This window comes from Danio rerio, chromosome 7, assembly GCF_052040795.2.
Source record: "Danio rerio strain M-AB ecotype USA chromosome 7, GRCz13ab, whole genome shotgun sequence".
Taxonomy (NCBI): Eukaryota; Metazoa; Chordata; class Actinopteri; order Cypriniformes; family Danionidae; genus Danio; species Danio rerio.
In genome coordinates this window covers 73,702,398-73,725,122 of record NC_141027.1, presented here as the reverse complement: position 1 = coordinate 73,725,122, position 22,725 = coordinate 73,702,398, and the positions used below count along the sequence as shown (strand labels likewise).

Below are 22,725 nucleotides of genomic sequence, written 5' to 3'. Positions count from 1 at the left end.
TAGGTCTTAAATACTGAACAATGTTTATTAGTGGTCATATAAGTCAACTAATACCACACAAACTAACAATTCCTGGCCTTTTGAGGACATTTAAAGTGTTAAGTTGACTATTTTAGACATTAATCGTCATTAACAATCACAATATAAACAGTTTATATTAACACATTATAACACATTAATTAGACACATTAACAATGTTTTACCATCAAAACTGTCACAGTACTTCAAACTTTGAGAATATTTCTATAAAGTAACCCTCATGAAAAAAATACTATATTAATGTATGGTGTTTGTGAACCATGCTATAATATTTATGTGTATATACAGTGCATCCGGAAATTATGCATAGTGCTTCCCTTTTTTATGTTACAACCTTTTTCCAAAATGGATTTAATTATTTCCTCAAAATTCTACACACAACACCCCATAATGACAAAGTGAATAAAGAGGTTTTGAAATTGTTGCACATTTTTTAAAAATAAAAATGTGGAAAGACTGAAGCACGATAAATACTATCTGGAATCACTGTATTATATATATATATATATATATATATATATATATATATATATATATATATATATATATATATATATATATATATATATATATATATATATATATATATATATATATATATAATGTTTGTTTGTATATACACACACACACACACATATATATATATATATATATATATATATATATATATATATATATATATATATATATATATATATATATATATATATATATATATATATATATATATATATTTACAACTCGTTATTGAACACTCAGCATACTATTGTTACTATAGTAAACTTATGAACTGTAATAAATACTGTAGCAAAGGTTAGTTTTTACTGCAGTCAACTATAGTGCATTGTAGTAGTATACTTGGCCTATACTTGCCTATAATTGCAACAGACTAATTCAAGTACTTTACTAAAGTATGGTCACAAAACACAATCGTTTTCATAATAAATTACTACAATATTTTTTCAAATAAATTAGATTTTCGTAAAATCTATGCTTGTTGGAGAGCAATGCTCATAAAAGTATTTTTAAAATCAGATCCATAGTTATTAAATAGCTCTAAAACCATTATGCATAAATTTTAAGAATGTATCTACTATATGAAGGATAATTCAAAACTTCTTGTAATTAATAATCTGACAGGAGCATTAGTTGTTTTCTAAATGTAATTATATGTTATTACTGGGAGCAATGTACTATATTAGTAATACAGCTTTACATCAAATCTACATTACTCAGGGTTTCTGCAGGTTTCAAGTCAAATTTAAGACTTTTTAAGATCGTTATAAATTAATTTTCAGACCTATACAAGATTAAATGCGAAGACTTTTTTTCTAATGGCCCAGTTAAAATATATGTTATAGTAAGGAAAATAAACCACATTGGTAATAAATTGTTAATATACATTTTTGGTAAAGGTGGAATGTGATTGGATGCATGTTGGCCCTATTTGGTAGCTTTACATGGACATACAGTGTAGGTAAATGAAGCCCTGTTTAAAATTATTTAAGACTTACAACACAATATCTTAGTGATTTTACGACTTTTTAAGGCCTAAAATGTTTTTGAAATGTGAGACTTTTTAAGACTCTGCAGATACTATAATTTTTCATTAAAAAAATAAAATAAAATAAAACTTACTTTTTAATTAATTTTACAAAACAGTTTAAGGTTTGAATAAGGCCTTTAAAAAAAAAAAACTGGAATATGGAAACAACTTTGTTTTAATTTTCATTGTGTCTAAATGTCATTAAATCAAGATACGTTTACCTGGGAAACAAAATTGCACAAAATCTTTCCAAAAAATCCATCAAAATTATGAAAGGGGTTGAATAAAAATGAGAACAAATATCTGCCAACGGCTCAGAATAAATAGAACTCAATTGCAATGGAAATGTAATTTTTATACCACTTTGACATATTTGTTTTTGTTTTAAAGGACAAAACATTACCTTGTAATTTTGCTGTTTCCCGGAAAACAAGACTTGCATTTCAAGTAAATCTTGAATTACGGTTTAGATAATTGTAATGGAGAACAAAAGTACTGGCACAAAAAAACATACCGGCAGTGCATTATAGAAACACTGTATGACCTTAAATTTTAAAAACCTGGAAAGCAGAACCAAAACACATCATCTGGTTTGTTGAAGTCATTATTTAATGTGGTTCAACCGAACAGCCACTGTAAGCTTGTTAAAAACACAGTTGGACAAGATCATAAAACATCCAAACATGTCTGAGAAACACTTTGTTTATTCACCTCAGGCCACAAAAACTGCAGGAAGTTGACAGAAACGGGACAGCAGGGTTTCCAATCCCTATAAAACTGTGAGGCGTACATTAAAAGAACTGCTGAAATCCTCCCCTTCAGAATGGACAGTGCATAGGTCATGATTAATCAAGCTATTACCCTCAACAGTGACGATAACTTTAGACAGTTCAGGCTGAATCCAGGAATCCGGAAGCGATGGACGAAATGCTCAGGTGTGTGTTAGCGTTAGACTGATGTGCCCTCTGCAGGTGCAGCTGGTTTATTGTCTTCTGGCTTCATGGCAGGGAAAAGCAGCACCTCCTGAGGTAGAAAACAGCCATTGTAAATTCAAATGTTACAAATGCAAGCTTACACGAAGCAAAGCTCTCTTTGTGGTGCTAGAAAAAGAGATTATAATGCATATAAATGTGATATCCAAGTCTAACAATAGAAAAGCAGTTAAAGCAAATACAGGGTTCCTACAGTTTTTCCAACCTCAAATTCCAGCACTTTTCAAGCACTTTCAAGGTGCATTTGGCTGCTTTTCCAGCACCTAACAACCACGGTTAATTATGTTTATATATGTATATCCATGTACTTTTTCACATTTAAATCCATTGTGGTATTTAAAAAAAACACAATATGACATTTCAACTTAAATTGTTGAATACTTTAGGGCAGGGGTGGCCAACCCTGTTCCTGGAGAGCCACCTTCCTGCAGATTTCAGTTGCTACCCATATCAAACACACCTGCCTGTAATTATCACGTGGTGTTCAGGTCCTAATTAATTGGTTCAGGTGTGTTTGATATGGGTAGCAACTGAAATCTGCAGGAAGGTGGCTCTCCAGGAACAGGGTTGGCCACCCCTGCTTTAGAGCATAGATTTATTGAGAAAAAAAAAAGTTCAGTTATTGGATGAAGTATCTTTTTAAGTTTGGTCTCTTTTAACCTAAAATTGATATCTCAAGAAATGAGCTTGCAGTCAGATTTTGTTTGGGTGTAGTACCAAACTTTCATGACCAGTCATTCATGATATTTTATGCATTGCTATATATATATATATTAGATTGGATTGACGTTTCCGGTGCAAAGATGCATTCTGGGTGAATGTCTCCTAAATACGTATGAAGCTAATAGTATGCCAAAACAATCTGAATTTGAATTGTGTTAATTTGAATTCTTAAAAGATGAAGACTGTATTTTTACATACCCAATATCTACAGTCTTTAAACTCAGAACCAAAAAAAAATCTGAAGTTTGAAAATAGGTCCATAGAAATCTGACTTAAAAAATTAAATTGTCTTAAATTTCAGATGTTTAATAATCAAGTTCTGAAATACAAATTCAAAACATTTTTAATAGCATATAATCAGTTTTATTAACTTACATTAGTTAATAGTTCAATTTAACACAATTTTTAACACATTTAACACAACAGATTGTTTCGGCATATTATTAGTTCCATAAATATGCGCGTGTGGTCAACATTTTGCAATGAAAACTGGTCGCGCGACAATAATTTATGTACTCACACATATGCAAAGAGTATTTTAGGTCACATAGATAAAATTGTGCGCATATGCAACCAAAACAGTCACAATTTCGAGCCCTGTAACTTTAAATTCAAGCAGATTCAAGCACTTTGTCTAAAATCCAAGCACTTTTTTTAACATGGAAAACACTATATTAAAAATCAAGCATTTTCCGGGATTTCCAGCACCTGTAAGAACCCTGCAATTAATACATGCTCCTCATTTAGCAGTTTTAAATAAAATACACAAATACACAGTTAAAGCATACCTGCCAACACTCCTGTTTTGTCATTTCTCCAGGAAAACTCCTGTAATTTCAACCCCCCTCCCTCCTTCAATATTTTGGTATGGTCGGCGAAATCCCCGGGTCGTCAACATTGAAGCGGCCGCCCAAGACATGCTTTATTGTACAGTTACCAACACCACAGTACACAGTACCCGGTTCTCAACAGTCAAAAGAGTTATTCAGATACCTCACCCCCGAACCTAACCTCCCCATTTTCCCGGATTTTCAGGGACAAATGTTGGCAGGTATGAGTTGAAGTAAGAATTATCATTCATCGTCCTAATAATGAAAAGAGGCTATGGTTGTTCATACCTTGATGTTGTTGGAGTCTGTGAGGAACATGGTGAGGCGGTCGATGCCCATTCCCCATCCTGCTGTGGGGGGAAGACCGTACTCTAAAGCGGTGCAGAAGGTCTCATCAATGAACATGGCCTCGTCGTCACCTTCTGCCTTAGCCTGTGGACAAAGTAAAACCATCAAGGCAAGCTCTCACAACACAACAGCTCATCTTAATCACATTAGAGATTACAAAGCTAACATGTGTGTAAAAAGAGTTTATGTTCTTCAAACAAGCCTGTTATCCTCACCAAGACTTAAAATGCAGCAAAACAATACAAGATATTACAACTATTGAATAATTAGTAATAGGGTTGCAACAATCTGGGAATTTTCAAGGCTAGAAAATTTCTAAGGGATTTAACGGGAATAAACTCAATTAATTATAAAATAATAAAAGTTCCACTTACATTTTAGATATGTTTTAGTCTGTGTGCATGTCAGCTTATGAACAATGTTTACATTTGTATATATAGTTTATATAAATTACTCTAATATTTCTAAGTAATTTCAATACATTCCCAACATTCCTGTGATAAACACAACTTTGAGAATAGATTAACGGCACTATTTTTTTATCGCGGGACAAGAGTCTTGTGTTAACGCAGCACGATAATGCCAATAACGGCCCACTATTAATATATATATATATATATATATATATATATATATAAATATAACAAGCTGGATAAGTTGGCGGTTCATTCCACTGTGGCGACCCCTAATTAATAAAGGGACTAAGCCGAAAAGAAAATGAATGAATGAATATTTCATGAATAAAAAAAAAAATCTTCATAAAAATACTCTTACACAAGTGACAAATAAGTTTTTCTTCTTCTCATAACAACAACAACAACAACGTGTCTTTTTTAAATGTATTAAAACTAAATTTCCTGAAGTTTAAGCAGTCTTTAGTGTCATGTGATCCCTTAAAAAATCACTAATATGCTGATTTGCTGCTGACGAAAAGCTCATTACCAAATACCAATTTAATATTCATGTGAAAACTGATCATTGAATATTTTAAGATTCTTTAAATTAATAGAACATTCAAACACACATTACTCTGATTTCAAAACATCAAAAGAATGCCATGCCTGCTTAAAACTATTAAATTCCTGATAATTTTACCTCTTAAACCTTTGAATTCTAGTGTGCATTTTACAGATATCATAATAATGGCAAACATAACAGTGCAACAGTTCAAACATGAATTAATTTGACTAATTAACATTAGTAATAACATTACCATTGCTATATTAACATTATTGAAATGCTTATGCAAATATCACTGACATCAAGTGATCAGATTGATATTTCTAGGCACAAAATGAATGTGAAAACTTAAAAACAATAAGCCGCACACAACTAACAAACAGAATAAGGTATTTGATAGATTAGTCTGACCTTAGCCTGCTGCTCAAACAGTTCTCGCTGTCTGATGGGATCGTTCAACTCTGTGTAGGCATTGCAGATCTCCTTCTTCATCACAAAGAGTTCAAAACGTTCAGTTAGACCTTTCTGTGACCTGTGCCTGAGGGTGAAAGATGGAAGACGGATCAGATGAATGTTGTGGATAATGTGTGGTTTAACCATACAAATGAAAAACAAACTAAAAAGCACATACCATTTAGCAAGAGGACTCATTATCTGTGGATGATCGCAGATGTATGTTGGGTTGATGCACTTCACCTCCAGGAAGTCTCCCACCAACTGTTTAGAACAAAAAAAAAATACTTGTGTCAAAGAAAAAAATAAACATTAGAACTAGGGATGCACGGATATGGATTTTTTGGCCGATATTGATAACTGATAACTTTTCAGACTTAGAGGCCGATAGCCGATATAAATAGGCCGATAATTATAAATATTTCAAAATATTCATATTTGTACCTGAAGGGTCCATAATAATACCTCAAAGGTACTTTTTAGGTACATTTGTGCACAAATATGCACCTTTTCGTTACCACTGTGGAAATTTAAATTCCAGGTGTGACTGGGAGTGTCTTATTTGTCAACCTGTGATCGGATTGATGAAATGGTTAAAGGTTTTTGGCTATATTTTGTTATGATTTTCTTTATTTGTGATGTATTATTAGGATTTGTTTTTGTATTTTCGTTTTGAATCTGTAAGTTGTGTAATTTACTAATGTGTATTTTTCTATTTTTTGTTATGAGATAATGTATGAGACCATGTGATCCGGAAGCGTTAAAAAAGAGCAACATGCTGCGATGAATACTGTCTGATGAAGAGTCGGTGTGCTCGAAACGTTACACACTTTTTATCAGCCTTTTTTAATCTAATGAATTAGCTTTGTATGGTGTTGCCGCCTTTTTGAATATATTACCACAATGTGTATGGATAATATTACCACAATGTGCATGGAGAATGTACCACAAATCATGTTGCACTACTCACTATTTCAACCTTATAAAATATTGCCAAATCGAGTCAGTCATCTTTTGAAGTTATATTTATATCGCAATTTAATCACAGAAAAACTAAATATCGCAATGTCAGCTTTTTTTCTTTTCCCAATATCGTGCAGCCCTACTTCATACCTTATCAAGAAGTCGAGCAGTTGTCCTGGGAGGAGGACATTCAACTTCTTTCTGAACACACAGGTCGTCTAAGAACTTGCGCATTTCTGTCAAAAACACACACAAAACTATTTTAGCAACAGAAAAAAAACACCTTCCCACACCTTTTGTGATGGCAAACATATGTTTTCAAACATTTCTATACCGTCACTGTCATAGGTGTCAGGAGGTGGAAACTTCACACCCAACTCCTTCTCCAGCTCTTGGGTCATGCTGATTCGCCTGAAGGGAGGGGTGAAGTCTATTTCGTAGGCCTGTCCCTCTGGACCATCAGGATGATACGTCACTTTATAAGCTCCGGTAATGTGCTTCACCATTCCTGTAAAAACAACAACATCAACAAAAAACATCACTTGGTGTTTTCAGACACATCTTCAAATACAAAATTCAATCTTTACTGTGCACTTCAGAATCAAGCAATATTTTCTAAATCAATTGAAACATTTACATTTCTGATGAACAAGAGACCAACATTATGCCTTAAACTGATTAATTCAAATTCGCGTTTCATTATTTTAGTCTTGTCATTTAGATAAAAATGACAAGGAATGGCAATATAAATTATTTCTTTTATACTTCATTCAAATTCTATTCTGTATAATTCAATTCAATCCAGCTTTATTTGTATAGCTCTTTTACAATGTAGATTGTGTCAAAGCAGCTTCACATAAATGGTCATAGTAACTGGATCAGGGTAGTTCACTTTTTAGTGTTTAAGTTCAGTTCAGTTTAGCTCAGTTCAGTGTGGTTTAAAGTCATTACTGATAGTCCAAACACTGAAGAGCAAATTCACTATACCATTAAACTGAAAGCTTTGTAGTGAAGTGAGGAGAATGATAATGTATGAGAAGTGTTTCTGTATGGGATAAAGGGGTCACAGATCGAAAACTAATAATAAAATATATTTAACAATAATACATGTTAAATAACAACGCAAAAACTGGGAAAAATAAATATTTGGAGTTGGAGTGACGTCAAATCCGCCTTCGAGTGATTGGCTAGAGGAGCAGCTGTCAACTTTAACTAATGGACCAATGATGACACTGAAGCTTGAAGTGATTTAAATGAAACTCTAATGGGATCGTTTGGAAACGACGCGTGAAAAACAGATTTTGTTTCCAGGTTTGGGTTTTGTACAATAAAATTTTAAATGTGTTTTTCAATCAATGACTGCATTCTTATTCAAAATAATGTGTATTTGCTTTTTGTATTATAATTTAACACACTTGCAAATGCATTTCCCCTAACAACACCATTTCGTACCAGAGAAACTTATTCTCTTGAAAATATGGTAAATTATGAAAATTCATCATCTCTGGTGAAAGGGTTCATCCACATGTTTACTATTAAAATTCCATGACTTTTACAAGACTTTTAAGTATGAATTGAATGAAAACCAAGGAAGTGCCATTTTTAAAACCACAGCTAAGACATTACACCATAATAATATTTACATATAACAACGAGCCGTGATTGACCCAAGCTCAAAACTGTACTGTTGTTGTTTATGAGGCCGCCTGATGTGTGAGTGGTTTCACTTTCTTCAGAGCTTGTGATCAAAATTTCAACTAAATTTTCATGACCTAATGTTTCATGTAAAGTTTACGTATACATGGTAAATAACGAGACAACCATGCATGTTCAAATTTGTTACAGCATATCATAAAACAAGCAACAATCTCTTTAGATTAAACTTATTTTTATATCCATGTAAAATTTATTTAGATAACGCAGCACTAATAAACGTGAGAGTATGCGATTGGCTGAGGACAAAAAAAGAGAAAAGACAACTAACTAACCCATTTTTAAGTATACAGACATTTGTTCAACTAATTTCCATGACTGACAACTCTGTTTTTCCAAAAGTTTAAAACGCCATGTCAAAATTCCATGACTTTTCCTGGTTTTCCATGACCGCATGAACCCTGTGGTGAGCTTTACTTTTAAGAATCGAGAGGTAAACAAAAGGAACAAGTCTGTTTTGATTCCATTTAATGATTTCAGCTTTATAAAAAGCTAATGTGTTTTGCATATTTTATACACTATTCCAATCACTTTCTTTTTGAAGGTTTAACGCACCTGAGAGAAGCTTCTCTGTGATTTCCATCAGGTCGTGATAGTCGGCATAGGCCATGTAGAACTCACAGGTGGTGAACTCTGGGTTGTGAGTGAGATCGATGCCTTCATTACGGAACTGACGGCCAATCTCGTACACGCGGTCGATTCCTCCAACTACCAACATCTGAAACATCAATGAAGGTTAGATGTCATGCAGAACAACTCAAGAATTTCCACATCTGAGTGACGCATTAACCTTATGGTTTGTTTGTTTGTTTATTGCCACATCAGCAACTTATGGCTAGATCAATGTACATAAAATCATTACATGATAAGAACAACTTCATAATTCAATAAGATATGATACACAAACTAATTATATATATATATATATATATATATATATATATATATATATATATATATATGTGTGTGTGTGTGTGTGTGTGTGTGTGTGTATATATATATATATATATATATATATATATATACATATATATATATATGAAAATCACAATAATGTATACTAAAATTAATTATTTATTTAGAGATTTAAAAGGGACTTATTGAAAACATTGGAGGAAATGGATTGATTACTGCAATGTTAACAGCTGTTGAATGCACTAAATCTTGAACAATGTAAGCCTCCAATGTTGTCTTTTATTTTATTATTTTTTTATTTGTTTTATCATTTCATGTTGAATATAGTAAAATTTAATATTTTTGAATGTGAAATGTTCTGTTAAATAAAAGTTTTCAATAAAAATAAAGCATTCAAAAAAATAAAAATAGTTCAATATATTTCAATTCAATGTTTGATCAACAACTTACGTCATTCCTGAAGATACCTTTTTAAAAACATTCAAAGTGTTTTCATTACAAAAATCTTGTCTAATGTACTTAATTTTTCACATTCTAATGAAGTATGTGTTGGAGACAGCAGCTTCACAGTAATTACATCAGGGTTTCTGCAGGTTTCACAGAGTTTAAATGAAGACTTTTAAGATATTTTTAAGACCGTTATGACTGAAATTTTAGACTCAAAGCGCTAAAGCCTAAGGATTTTTTTAAATGGCCCAGATGGAAAAGATTTTTATTTGCCTTTTCTAAAAAGGTTTTGCTATAATTTATTACATTTAATAAAACAATAATACGATAACAATTAAAAAACTAAATATTTTAGATTCAAAATATTTTAAATATTGTGTAAAAACAAGCAAGCTTTAGTTGTATCCATACACTTTTTTCCCCAATATAAAAATAAAAAAAAAATAAAAAAATGAACAAATGTTTTAAAAGTTTTAAAAACTATAATAACTAAATCTGCATGGAGAACTTTTAAAGAAATGTTATTGTAAAGAAAATAAATAAACTACTATGATAAATAGAGTTAAAAATGACCTTTTTAAATAAAAAGTTTAAAGTTTTATTGAGATGATTGCTGGTGATTGTATGGTTTTTGGCCAGATTGGGTAGCAATCTGGCCAAACGCAGGAAAATTAAGACCTGTTTAAAAAAGATTTAGGACCTACAATACAAAAATGTTCTGTAAATTTAAGACTTTAAAGCCTAAAATTTAGATTTTGAGATTTAAGACATTTCAAGACTTTTTAAGACCCTGCAGAAACATGGTTGTGGTAGTGTTGTCACGATACTGGAATTTCAATATGGTGAAAACATTAGTTGGTGGTGCATCACTATTCAATAAATACAAATGAGTTACTACGTGACCAATTCGGCATCTCCTATAAGCTGTCTGGTCTCATAAATAAAATTTAAAAATTTGTCTTTCATGTGTATTCAGGTTGATTTCTTGTAGTTTATCAATATGCCGCTGTCCCATTCCATTTGCTGTTTTTGTTTATATAAAAATTAATTGTAGGTTTTAGACCGTTAAACATTCTGTCATTTACCTTATGGTAAAGCTCAGGAGCAATTCTCATGTACAGGTTCATGTTCAGATCATTGTGATAGGTGATAAATGGCTTTGCTACTGCGCCACCAGGGATCAGGTTCATCATTGGGGTTTCAATCTGGAAAACATCATCAGAAATGACAACCAGTTAAATATGAGGAGACAGGAAAATCTCTTTCAGTAGGAAACATAAATGCATTGCTTATTGTTTGAGGCGATCTCTCAATCTTGAGTAGGACATCTTTACCTCCAGAAATCCAAGCTGGTCAAGAAAGCTGCGGAGATACGTGATAATCTTGGAACGAGTAACAAACTTCTGTCTCACAAAATCATTAAGAATCAGGTCCAGATATCGCTGTCTGAACCTGGTTTCCTAGAAAGAAAGATGTTCAAGCAGATCAGTACACGATCACTATCTGTATAGTAGTTCATGTCTCCAATTTAAGTGACAGAAACGTTCATTCAACCCTTTTTTACACACAAGATGAAATCTAACATTTGCCCTGTGCTTCCATGATCATTCCTCAGAAAACACTGCATAACACATTGAATAAATTCACTAACAAGCATCTTCTCTACAAATGTGATAATCTGTACACACCAAAGTTCTGGTTGAAAGTTAAACAGTCCCAACAGGATTTTGCATATATATATATATATATGACCTAAATAAAATAATTTTGTGACAACTTCTGCCATTATTTGCTTCAAATCTGGTGTTTTGCTGAGAAAATACACAAACCTAATTTATTTATTTATTTTTTGTTTCATCTCAAGAACCAAGACTGGTTAAAGTTATTGCACAGAGCAGCAAGTGTCATGTAAAAACAAACAAAGAAACAATACTTAAACATAATTAATAGGGGTGTAACGATACACTCAGCTCACGATACGATGTGTATCACGGTATAATGTTCACGATTCGATATGTATCACGATATTTTGAATAAAAATTGAAAATTAAACTGAAATGCAAATTTTACCAAGTAAACTATTTTTTTTTTCTTTTGTTTCAACTTGTTAAACTGAACCCTTCTTTAAGAAAATAAATTAAACAGGCCTGTCTCTGGAAAATAAAACAATTTAAAAAGTTCTTAAAAATATTATTGAAATGACAGAAACAAAATTAAGGAACAATTTAAGTAAAGGTGCAAAAAATAAGCTTTCTATTCAATTGAATTTAACAGTAAGAGCTTAAGGCTTTGCTTGGTCACTTGCGGTTTTTGGTGTGTGCAAAAAAAATCCACATTTCCAGGTATTTAATTCATATTTAATTAAATTCATTTAAAGATATCTCTAATTACAATTGTGACTAGTCAACTCATTTAGAGATATCTGCAAATATTTTTCAATGGAAGTCAATGGAGAAATATGACTAGTCATAATATATTTGCAGATATCTCCAATCTGATTTTGTACTAGTACAATCGTAATTGCAGATATCTCTAATTGTCATTCTGACTAGTCGAATTATAATTATGACCAGTCAAAATATAACTAGAGATCTCTCTAAATATATTTATGGATAGTCAGAACAAGGGTTTATATGCTAAAACGGCTTGCCATATGCGCGCGTCTATCAAAGTTCGCCCTCTGTAGTAACAGCTCACGGTAAGCTCACGTCATGTGAGATTTTGCGGCGGGAACATTATATGAAGACAGAATGATATTTTAGGGTGAATTGTACCTTATAAATACAGTATGTGACTCTTTCAACACCATTAGGAGGTATCCCTGTCGCTGTGCAAAGTATGTAAATCACTGTGAAGACTTTAAAACTTAGGATGTTTGACCCAGTATGCGTGTCAAAAAGCGGACGAGTCTAAAGCAATGACTGTACAACCGAAATGTTGCCAGACGTCTGATTTTAAGAGGATAGGCCATCCTCTATTTCAGCTCCACTCATCTTGGTCTGCTAACTTGCGACAGCAGGTGGAACGCAGCTCACGTGCAAACAGCTCAACTAATAAGAGAAAACGGACGTCATATCGTAATCAAATCGTCATAACGCCACGATGCAAATTGTGACATTTTTGCATCGCAATAAATCGTACAACGATAAATCATTACACCCCTAATAATTAATGAAAATGATATTAAAAAAAAAATACTCAAGTGAACAAGAGTGCATTTCATGACACATTTAAGTCCTTAAACTTAAAGTTAACTTAAAGTTAAACCAAAGTGTACTTTAAATGTTGACGAAACTGCCGAATTTTAACTCTAATGCTTAACTACTAATAACACTAGAAGTTAAATTAATTTATTTTTAAAGTACCAAACTGAATTATCTTTACAAATGTGTAATTACAAATATTTATAGATTTAAGGGCGTTTTATATTTATATTTAAATTTAGCTTTTAAGGGTGCACTCACACTACGCTATCTGAAGCATTCCCAGGCACCCAGTTCATCTCACAAGTGTGAGTGCTCCAAATCAGGCCCAAGTGCGATTTAGTTAGCGCGGTTTGGTTGGGCTTTGGAGTGGTATGTGCGCCTGGGACCAAAACTTAAGAAGCAATGCCACTTTTTAGGGACTGTTTCATATGGATTTATTAATCATTCTTACTTTTCAAAGAACACAAACTGTCAGTTTACTAAAGACGGAAACCCCTCACTGCACATCAGCTGTACCTTCGACAAACCTCCTAATTCATGCAGCACGAGGACTTTTATAATTTATGAGCATCAAAAGTTGTGGATCTGTTTGGCAAAATATTGGACCGTGTCACTGCATCCCAAACAACTTGAAATAATACAAAACAACATAAGCAATGTCCACTGTGCTGGGCGAGAGTGCTTCTCTTTCTGTTAAACTGAACAGTTGCATCATTGATGACGCAAGCGTGCTCCGGCTCGGAAGGCAAAATGCAGTGTTAGTGCAGGCCGTCAGGGGAGAGGGTAGGGGGGACAATCATGCTTTAGCACAGTTCCAAGGCAACTGTACCTAGTGTGAGCACTCTAAGTGTCTTCTACAGAAAATAGGTCAGTTATTTTATTAAATGTTTTGTATTCTAAAACTCAATCACTTGCATTTTACATAAATTTAAACTATAATGCATTTTTTTGCCTATTTTCTTAATTATTTTCAGAGGGTTTTCACCTTTATTAGGATAGAACAGTAGAGATTACAGAAAGAACGGTAATGAGAGCAGATACTAGGATCATTTTAGGACCTGGAGCCAGAAATCAAACTTTTGTCACCGTGAGCACCTCCATGTCAGCGCACTTAACCACTAGGCTATTAGCACTGACAACTATAAAGAATTTTTACTGAATTGCAATTAAACAGCATATTATAAAATACACAAGTGTGCTTCTCCCACCCCCAAAAGGTTGCAGACAAAGAAAAAGAAGTCTGAAAGAGAGATATTATTTCCAAAGTGATTTAAAAACAAAGCTTTACCTTGTCTTTCAGGCCAAAGTGAAGATGTGGAAGCATATGAAGACATGGAGACAGCAGGGTCATCTCCACTGGGATGATGCTCAACTCGCCCTTCTTTGTCTTGCCAGGGTTCCCCCGGACCCCGATGATGTCTCCACGCCTCAGTTTGTTGTTGATGTGCACAAACGCTTCTTCTGATGTGTAGTTTCTAAGAAAAGACTGGTCATGTAAGTATATAACATGAAAAGACTATGGTGGCCGAGAAAACGTAACGTGCTGCAACTTAAAAAAACAACAAAAACACTTCATCAGAAATGTCAGAATCAGAAAACAAAAGCTAATTAAGAAAACATCTTCACTGATTTGACAAATCCTGACAAGGCAAACACATGTAGAAAACACACTGCAAATCCTAACAACACATGCACAATTTGCCTAAAAAACACAAATAAACAAACAAGTTCACTGAAGTTAGCATGTTGTATTTGTATTATGTGGTCCTTTCAATTGTTGGCCTACGAAAAGGGCCTGATTTTATAGTTTTTTTTGTGATGGGAAAAGATTATTCGTGACATAGTATGTGTGTGTGTGTGTATTATATATATATTCATTATGTATATGCGATACACATGCATACATAAAAACAAAACTATTTTGTTATATAGATATTTTAATTTGATGAAATTTTAATGAAAGACTTTGAAAAGAGGTGGAAAAGAGAGCAAACCAGACCTGGAGTTGGCCATGACCTGCAGCTTGACTCCTTCTCCTCGCAGATCATAGAACAGCAGCTTGGCGCCTGAAGCCCTCTTAGCATGAACACGACCTTTCAAACAAACAAACAAACAAACAAACAAACAAAATTAAAAAATGTAAAGATTTTACAGGGACATTTTATTAAACGTCTGCAGCAATAACTAATTAATAATTACTCATTAGTTAAAGGAATAATTACAGTTTAACAAGAAAGACTTAAAATAAAGTGCATCTAAAATTTATTTTGTAAAACAAAACAAAACAAAAATCTGCATATTTCTTCAGTTTTCTTGTTTTTTGCAGTTAAATAAACTCAGACATCCCTTAAGATTGCTTGCCATTTCTTTATACCAAGGCTCAGAAACTTTAATATCAAATGTATATATTTGTTTTATACATTTGTACACGTATACAGTCAAGCCTGAAATGATTCACTCCCCTGCCACATTTTGACTTAAAAGTAGAGGTGTGAACCCACACTGGTCTCACGGTTCAGTTCGGTTCTGAATGGATGCCATTATAACAGTCTCAATTCAATATTTCTGTGCATTTTTTCTAGTCTTTTTCATTTTAGTTTAACAAAATATAAAATGTATTTAGTTTAATCCACAAAAAATAAGTCGAGAGTGTTGCCACTACCAATGTCATCAAATTAATTGTCTTGCAAAAAATGTTACAAAAGCTACAACATGACTCTTATATCTGGAAATCTTAGGGGATAGAGAAAGGGGGCCACATTTCAGTTTCTGTAGAAAATCATTTCAATGCATCACTCTTTAAAATCCAGTTAGGAAACCTTTACCTGATAAATTGAGGACAACATCTGTCAAGTGGTCTCCAGGCTGAAGGTGGTTATAGCGCTCAATGAACTCAGTAAGAGACAAGTCCACGTGAAATTTGTGAGGGTAAGGATCTTCGGCTGTTCCCTTCAAGGCTTGAATGGCTTGTGAACGTATCTTGAAGTATTGCTGTATCGAAACAGAGCGGTAAAATGAATCGGTTACAAAAGACTTCACACACATAAATGCTTCATCATTTAGAGTCAGTGGTCACCACAACTTCCAGTATAGTGCAAATTACAAACAATAAACAAACAAAAAAACATGATTTTGTTCATTTTAATTTTATTTTTTAATAATTATTTTTTTTACCTTTATTGGATAGAAGAACAGTGCAGAGAATTGACAGGAAATTATTGGAAGCAAAGAGAGGAAAAGGATCATCAAAGAACTGAGCCAGGAATTGAACCCGGGTCGCTGTGAGCACCTTAACCACTGAGCTATTGGCGCCAACATATTGTTCATTTTATTAGTAATTATTTTACACTAACTGCAACCACACTATTTAGAAGAAACATGAGCTATTTATATGAAATTGCATGTATTCTGTAGTAATTGTTATTGTTTACTTTACTTTGACAGTCATACAAGATTTTTGCATTTGTATTTAAATCAGTGTTTTTCTTTTCCCAGAATCACTGACTTGTCTTTTCCCATAATTAATGTAGTTTTTATAAATCGTCTGAATGTAATATTTACTTTATATTTAGGAATACATTATTTCTTCTTAGTCACTTTGTTGTGTTTTTGACATGTACAGTTGAAGTCAGAATTATTAGCCCCCTTTTGATTTTATTTTATTTTTTTAAATATTTCCCAAATGATGTTTAACAGAGCAAGGAAATTTTCACAGTATGTCTGATAATATTTTTTTCTTCTTGAGAAAGTCTTATTTGTTTTATTTCGGCTTGAATAAAAGCAGTTATTAATTTTTTAAAAACCATTTTTGGGACAAAATTATTAGCCCCTTTCAGCTATTTTTTTTTCGAAAATCTACAGAACAAACCATCATTATACAATAACTTGTCTAATTACCCTAACCTGCCTAGTTAACCTAATTAACCTAGTTAAGTCTTTAAATGTCACTTTAAGCTGTATAGAAGTGTCTTGAAAAATACCAAGTAAAATATTATTTACTGTCATCATGGCAAAGACAAAATAAATCCGTTATTAGAAATAAGTTTTTTTTAAACTATTATGCTTAGAAATGTGCTGAAGCAATCTTCCCTCCATTAAACAGAAATTGGTGAAAAAAATAAACAGGGGTGCTAATAATTCAGGGGGGCTAACAATTCTGACTTCAACTGTATGAATATGTAAAAGTCAATACAGCTTTAATAATTTTTTTTTATTTTAAGTAAAAATTCTAATTAGACCTACTTGCTTCACAACTAGCTGAAACCAAACAATCGCACATTCCTAACATGTTTATTTTATCAGCTAACAATTATTTCAAAAAACTCTTTGTTTGTTTGTTTTACAGCTTTTGTTTTAGTTAAATATAAACCTGATTTGTATTTCTTTCAAAATTTTTATAGCAAGGAAAGGCTAGACTAGATGCTACACCTGTGCTTCTCATGATCCACACATGCATAAAAATTAAGTGATTAAACAGCAATTGGCAAATATATATTTATATTTAAAATATATATTTTATTAAATTTAATTTAATAATTTTTACTTTGTGCTTTACAAGAGGAAATGATGAAACATTATATAATTTAATATTCTGATCATGTGTGATCTACAGTTGTTTTTAGCGCTGATACTTTATCAGAGTCAATTCTTTCTGAATTCTTGTGGCAGAAATATGTCTTCCATATTCGCTACTCATCGTACATTGGGGTCCAGTGTTTCCTCATCTGCCCCGTATGCGTTCTGCTGTGGCTTGTCATTGGTCTCCTTCTGTTCCTGCTGCTCTTTGACCTTGGCTTCCTTCTCAGCTGCTTTCTTCTCAGCTTTCATGCGCCTTTTCAGCTCACTGTGAACACAGAAGAAAGAAGCTCAATCACCTGTCTGGTAACAATACACATTCTAGGTTAAAAACATAAGTCTTTAGCAAGCACAATTTTTGTGACAAAAGGTTGGTATTGGCATTTAATGGAAACACCACCAACCTTTTGTCACTTTTCCAGCGTATTCCTTGAATAAGCAAAGGCAGGTTTTGTGAGCCGGGAAGAGCAAGCGTCCGCGGCCTGAGCGCTTGCAGTTGGCATATTCTGACCAGAGTCAACATGATGCAAACGTCCTATTTGATGAATCAAGAAAAATCAGCGTCAGATTTATTGCACCCTTACGAAAACATATTTTGGTACACCAAAAAGACGCTATAATTTGGTGTCACCATCAGGAATGAGGATTTACAGTCATAAAAATATTTAGCTGGTAGGGCTGCACGATATTGGAACAATCTGACATTGCAATATTTTGTTTTGCCGCAATACATATTGCGATATGAATATAATTTCACCAAATAACTTGAATAGCTCTATTTGGAAATATTTCATTTATTTACATCGACTAGGATGATCAAGTCTTTTTCTATGCAGTGTATCTGCATAAATTATAATAAATTACAAGCAAAAATAAATAAATAAATAGTGCTTTATGGTTTTCTGAGGAGTCCAACAGTATTCAAGTACAGAAATAGAACAATAAAATGTAAAATTATATGGTCATCATTGAATAAATAATTAAAAAATAACAATATTTAATATTTTTATCTTTTACTCTTTAATAAATCATATAATCCTGCGATGTGACCATTGCGGATACACACATTGCGATAACAATGCTTAAACGATATATTGTTCAGCCTTATTTGTTGGAGTATTTTTTCCCCTCCCCCAAATAACATATATACAATTTCTAAAATAAGCCTCCAAATCTATTATTTCTCAAAACTGTAATGCAAAATAGAGACCATGTAATTTTCTGATGATGTGCTGAAATTGTGTTTACAAAACACAAAACTGCTTTCAGCTTCATCCATTGTCAATTTGATCTCGATATTCACACAGTAAACACTGTTTTAACATTTTTACAGTACATTTGATATCATTAATTTGATAGTCAAAAAGGAGCATTTTTTAACTTGACCTAAATTCACTGTATAAAGTTTAAACAAATCATTTTCAAAGGTCAAAAAGGAGCAATTTGCTAAATGTTAATATTTCTATTTTTACTTAACCTACATTCATTATATGAAGATTGAACAAATCATTTTCAAAATAGCCACTATTCAAATGTTTATACTTCAACAAAGAGTTAAACGTTAATAAAACTAAAGTATTATGATGTTAAAAAGTTATTGCAAAACCTGTAAAACAATTCAGTCATTCAGTTAGACAAACTTGCACCTAAACCTACCTTATGGTTTCAGATGAACAATCAGTTCAAATTCACATTAAGTAAACAGTAATTTCAGGTATCATACAACAGTATTTTCTAACATGTTAAACACTGAAGCTCACAAATGAATCGTTCTTTGAGTCAAAATGATTTAATGACTCGTTTGAATCGGTTCATTCTTTATCAGATTTGTACTGACCTCTCAGGTTTGTCCATTGTTAATATTTTATATTGATATTCACGCAGTAAATACTGTTTTGCCATTTTAACAGTACGTTTAATATCATTAATTTGATAAATAGCCAAAATGGAGCATTCTTTCTACTAAACCTAAATTCACTGTGTAAAGTTTGAGTTTTCAAAGGCCAGAAAAGAGCAATTTGGTTAATGTCAATATATTTTATACTTAACCTACATTCATTGTATAAAGTTTAAACTAATCATTTTCAAAATAAACACCATTTAAATGTGCATAGTTTAACGAAGAATTAAACATTAATAAACAAACCTAACTACCTCAAAGTTTTAGTTTTCAGGTAAATAATGAGCTCAAATTCAGATTAAGTAAAACTAATAGCAGGTATCATGCAACAGTATTTTCTAGCATGATAAATAGTCTGTCACAAATGAATCGTTCTTTTTGAGTCAAAATGATTTAATGACTCGTTTGAATCGGTTCATTCTTTATCAGATTTGTTCTGACCTCCAGAACCGAAAGTATTTTAGTGTATTTCTCAAAACTGTAATGCAAAATGGAGCCCATGTAGTTTTCTGTTGATGTGCTAAAATCGTATTTACAAAACTGCTCTCAGGTTTGTCCGTTGTCAAGTTTTTATATTGATATTCACACAGTAAATACTGTTGTCATTTTGCAGTACATTTGATATCATTAATTTTATAAATAGCCAAAAGGGAGCATTGTTTTTACTTAACCTAAATTCACTGTATAAAGTTTGAACTGGCCATTTTCAAAGGCCAGAAGGAAGCAATTTGGTTAATGTCAATATATTTTATACTTATCCTACATTCATTGTATGAAGTTTAAACTAATCATTTTCAAAATAGACACCATTTATATGTGCATAGTTTAACGAAGAATTAAACATTATTAAACAAACTACTATAACGTTAAAGTCAATACAAAATTAGTCAGTTATTCAATTAGACAAACTTACGCTTAAACCTACCGTATGGTTTTAGTTTTCAGGTAAATAATGAGCTCAAATTCAGATGAAGTAAAACTAATAGCATGTATCATACAACAATATTTTCTAACATGATAAACAGTATATCACAAATTAATTTCTTTTCGAGTCGAAATGATTCAATGACTCGTTTGAATCGGTTCACTCTTTATCAGAATCGTACTGACCCCCAGAATCGAAAGTACTTTAGTTCCGTTAACTGACAGAAGCGCAGAAAAGATTATATTAACATACTTAACGCATTTAAGGTAAGATAACAAATATTTGACGAATTCTCAGCGTAAAATAGTCGCCGAATATTATTTTTAACGGTCACGGAAATGAGTCTCAAGCGAACACGCCATTAGCTTTCTCGGCGCGCTATGGAGGATGAAATGAGAACGTGAGTGTCATTTTAAGATTAATTTAGGTAAAACAGATTTTTGACTGATCCTGAAATATGCCGACAAGGGAGAACCATTTACACGCAATAAATCGTAATCAAAACAAGCTATCATTCAGTCGCGTTCACGCAGAACAAACCACGTTGCACTTCATCACAACGGATCTTACAGGACAACAGAGAGTATGAACGTCGCGCAACGCACACAGTCCAACTTATCTTAGGTTTTAGTTCGCACAAAAGCAGCCTAAGCGCTATAATTGTGTAAATGTCTATACTTTTTGCTGAGTTTGTCTCCATCCACCACAGCTCCGTCTGCCATCTTCTCCACGCTCGCAGCAGGACAGTGAAGCCAGATATAAACAACACTGCAGCAATAAAACCGGCTAATGTTCGACCACGCTTCACTGTAAAAGTTCCGTTGCTTAAAGTTGCATCACTTCCTTTTCTCGTAAGTGGTTTGTTTTTTGAATAAATATTTGCATATTAAGATAAACAACACCAATAAAAATGTCATTGATTAACAATAAAACAGATTAAAATATGATGAAACCGTAAAATATACACAAACATGTTAAAAAGAAGCCATAAACTGTATATTTAACGTTACCAAGAATGATTATTCCTAAATTATTGGTCATTTATGTCTATATTAATAAACCTAGTGCTTGATTCTTAAATGATTTTTATATAATTATATTAAAGCCTACTAATGCAACACAACAGACAATTTCATAAGCTTGGTGTAAGAATACAAGCAATTTCATAAGCTTGGTATATATATATATATATATATATATATATATATATATATATATATATATATATATATATATATATATATATATATATATATACCAAGCTTATGAAATTGCTTGTATTCTTACACCAAGCTTATGAAATTGTCTGTTATGTTGCATCAGTTATTATTAAAACACTCACAGTTAAAAATGAGGTTTTATTAGATAGTGTTGATACATTGTCCTGCAGTTTTTAGACACATGTTTGGATTAACCAATTTGAGAATATCAATTGAAACTTAATCTGGATTTATAACAAAAAATATTGTGTGACTAATAAAGTCAGTGAAATCTACTTTAAAATTATAGCTACATAAAATATATCCAACCAACCAGTTTCTCAAGAGGTATAATAAAGTTGATCTTTCTGAATCAAATGTTTTTTTTTTGCATAATAAATGTTGAGACTGTTATGCATTTTATTTTTGATTGTACAGTTGAAGTCAAAATTATTATCCCTTCTTAGATTTCTTTTTTCTTTTTAAATATTTTCCAAATTACGTTTAACAGAGCAAGGAAATTTTCACAGTATGTCTGATAATATTTTTTTCTTCTAGAAAAAGTCTTATTTGTTTTATTTCGACTACAATGAAAGCATTTATAATTTTTTAACACATTTTTTAAAACAGACAACTGTCACATTATGAAATCTATCATATTTCTGTGATTTAAAACAATCATAAACACATTTTAAAGTTTTGTTTTGCACATAAAATTAGTATTAGTACCTATTTTTATTTAAATTGTAAATACCATGGTATTTTATTATATATGGGTAAAAACTGGAATACAAAAGACTTAAGTGGCATGTTGGCATTAGTGTTATTTTTTACTGTAATGTCAATATAATTTAATTTCAGATAATTACCAATTAAATGAGAAAATATTCCATAATAAATATATTCAGTATTCAAGTGTTTTTTGTATTTATTTCCTAAAAATAACATTGGTTAAATCAAATATTTTAAATATTATTTAATTTTTTTTATT

At 32.1% G+C, this 22,725-nt stretch overlaps 2 protein-coding genes across 8 annotated transcripts in view; one reads left to right on the top strand and one right to left on the bottom strand.

Moving 5' to 3' along the window:
- znf143a (zinc finger protein 143a) overlaps positions 1-22,725 on the top strand; it is a 705,859-nt gene that overhangs the window by 474,349 nt on the left and 208,785 nt on the right. The gene's annotated exons all lie outside the window — the stretch shown is intronic.
- kars1 (lysyl-tRNA synthetase 1) lies at positions 1,923-21,375 on the bottom strand. Of its 7 annotated transcripts, none has more exons than NM_001002386.2 (15): positions 21,214-21,375; positions 18,115-18,245; positions 17,837-17,978; positions 15,961-16,126; positions 15,135-15,228; positions 14,424-14,610; positions 11,264-11,389; positions 11,015-11,134; positions 9,123-9,285; positions 7,189-7,362; positions 7,005-7,090; positions 6,070-6,155; positions 5,850-5,976; positions 4,419-4,562; positions 1,923-2,608 (listed from the first exon to the last, which is right to left on the bottom strand). In NM_001002386.2, exons 2-15 carry the CDS (start codon positions 18,231-18,233, stop codon positions 2,534-2,536), a joined length of 1,809 nt encoding a protein of 602 aa, NP_001002386.1. In that variant the 5' UTR covers positions 18,234-18,245; positions 21,214-21,375; the 3' UTR covers positions 1,923-2,533. The 7 variants fall into 7 exon arrangements, 5 of the variants coding, with proteins under 5 accessions (NP_001002386.1, NP_001315435.1, XP_087114896.1 ...); XR_015494557.1 differs by having other exon boundaries at positions 2,174-2,608; positions 6,070-6,732; positions 6,774-7,090; positions 21,214-21,286; XM_087258770.1 differs by having other exon boundaries at positions 2,174-2,608; positions 20,536-21,286.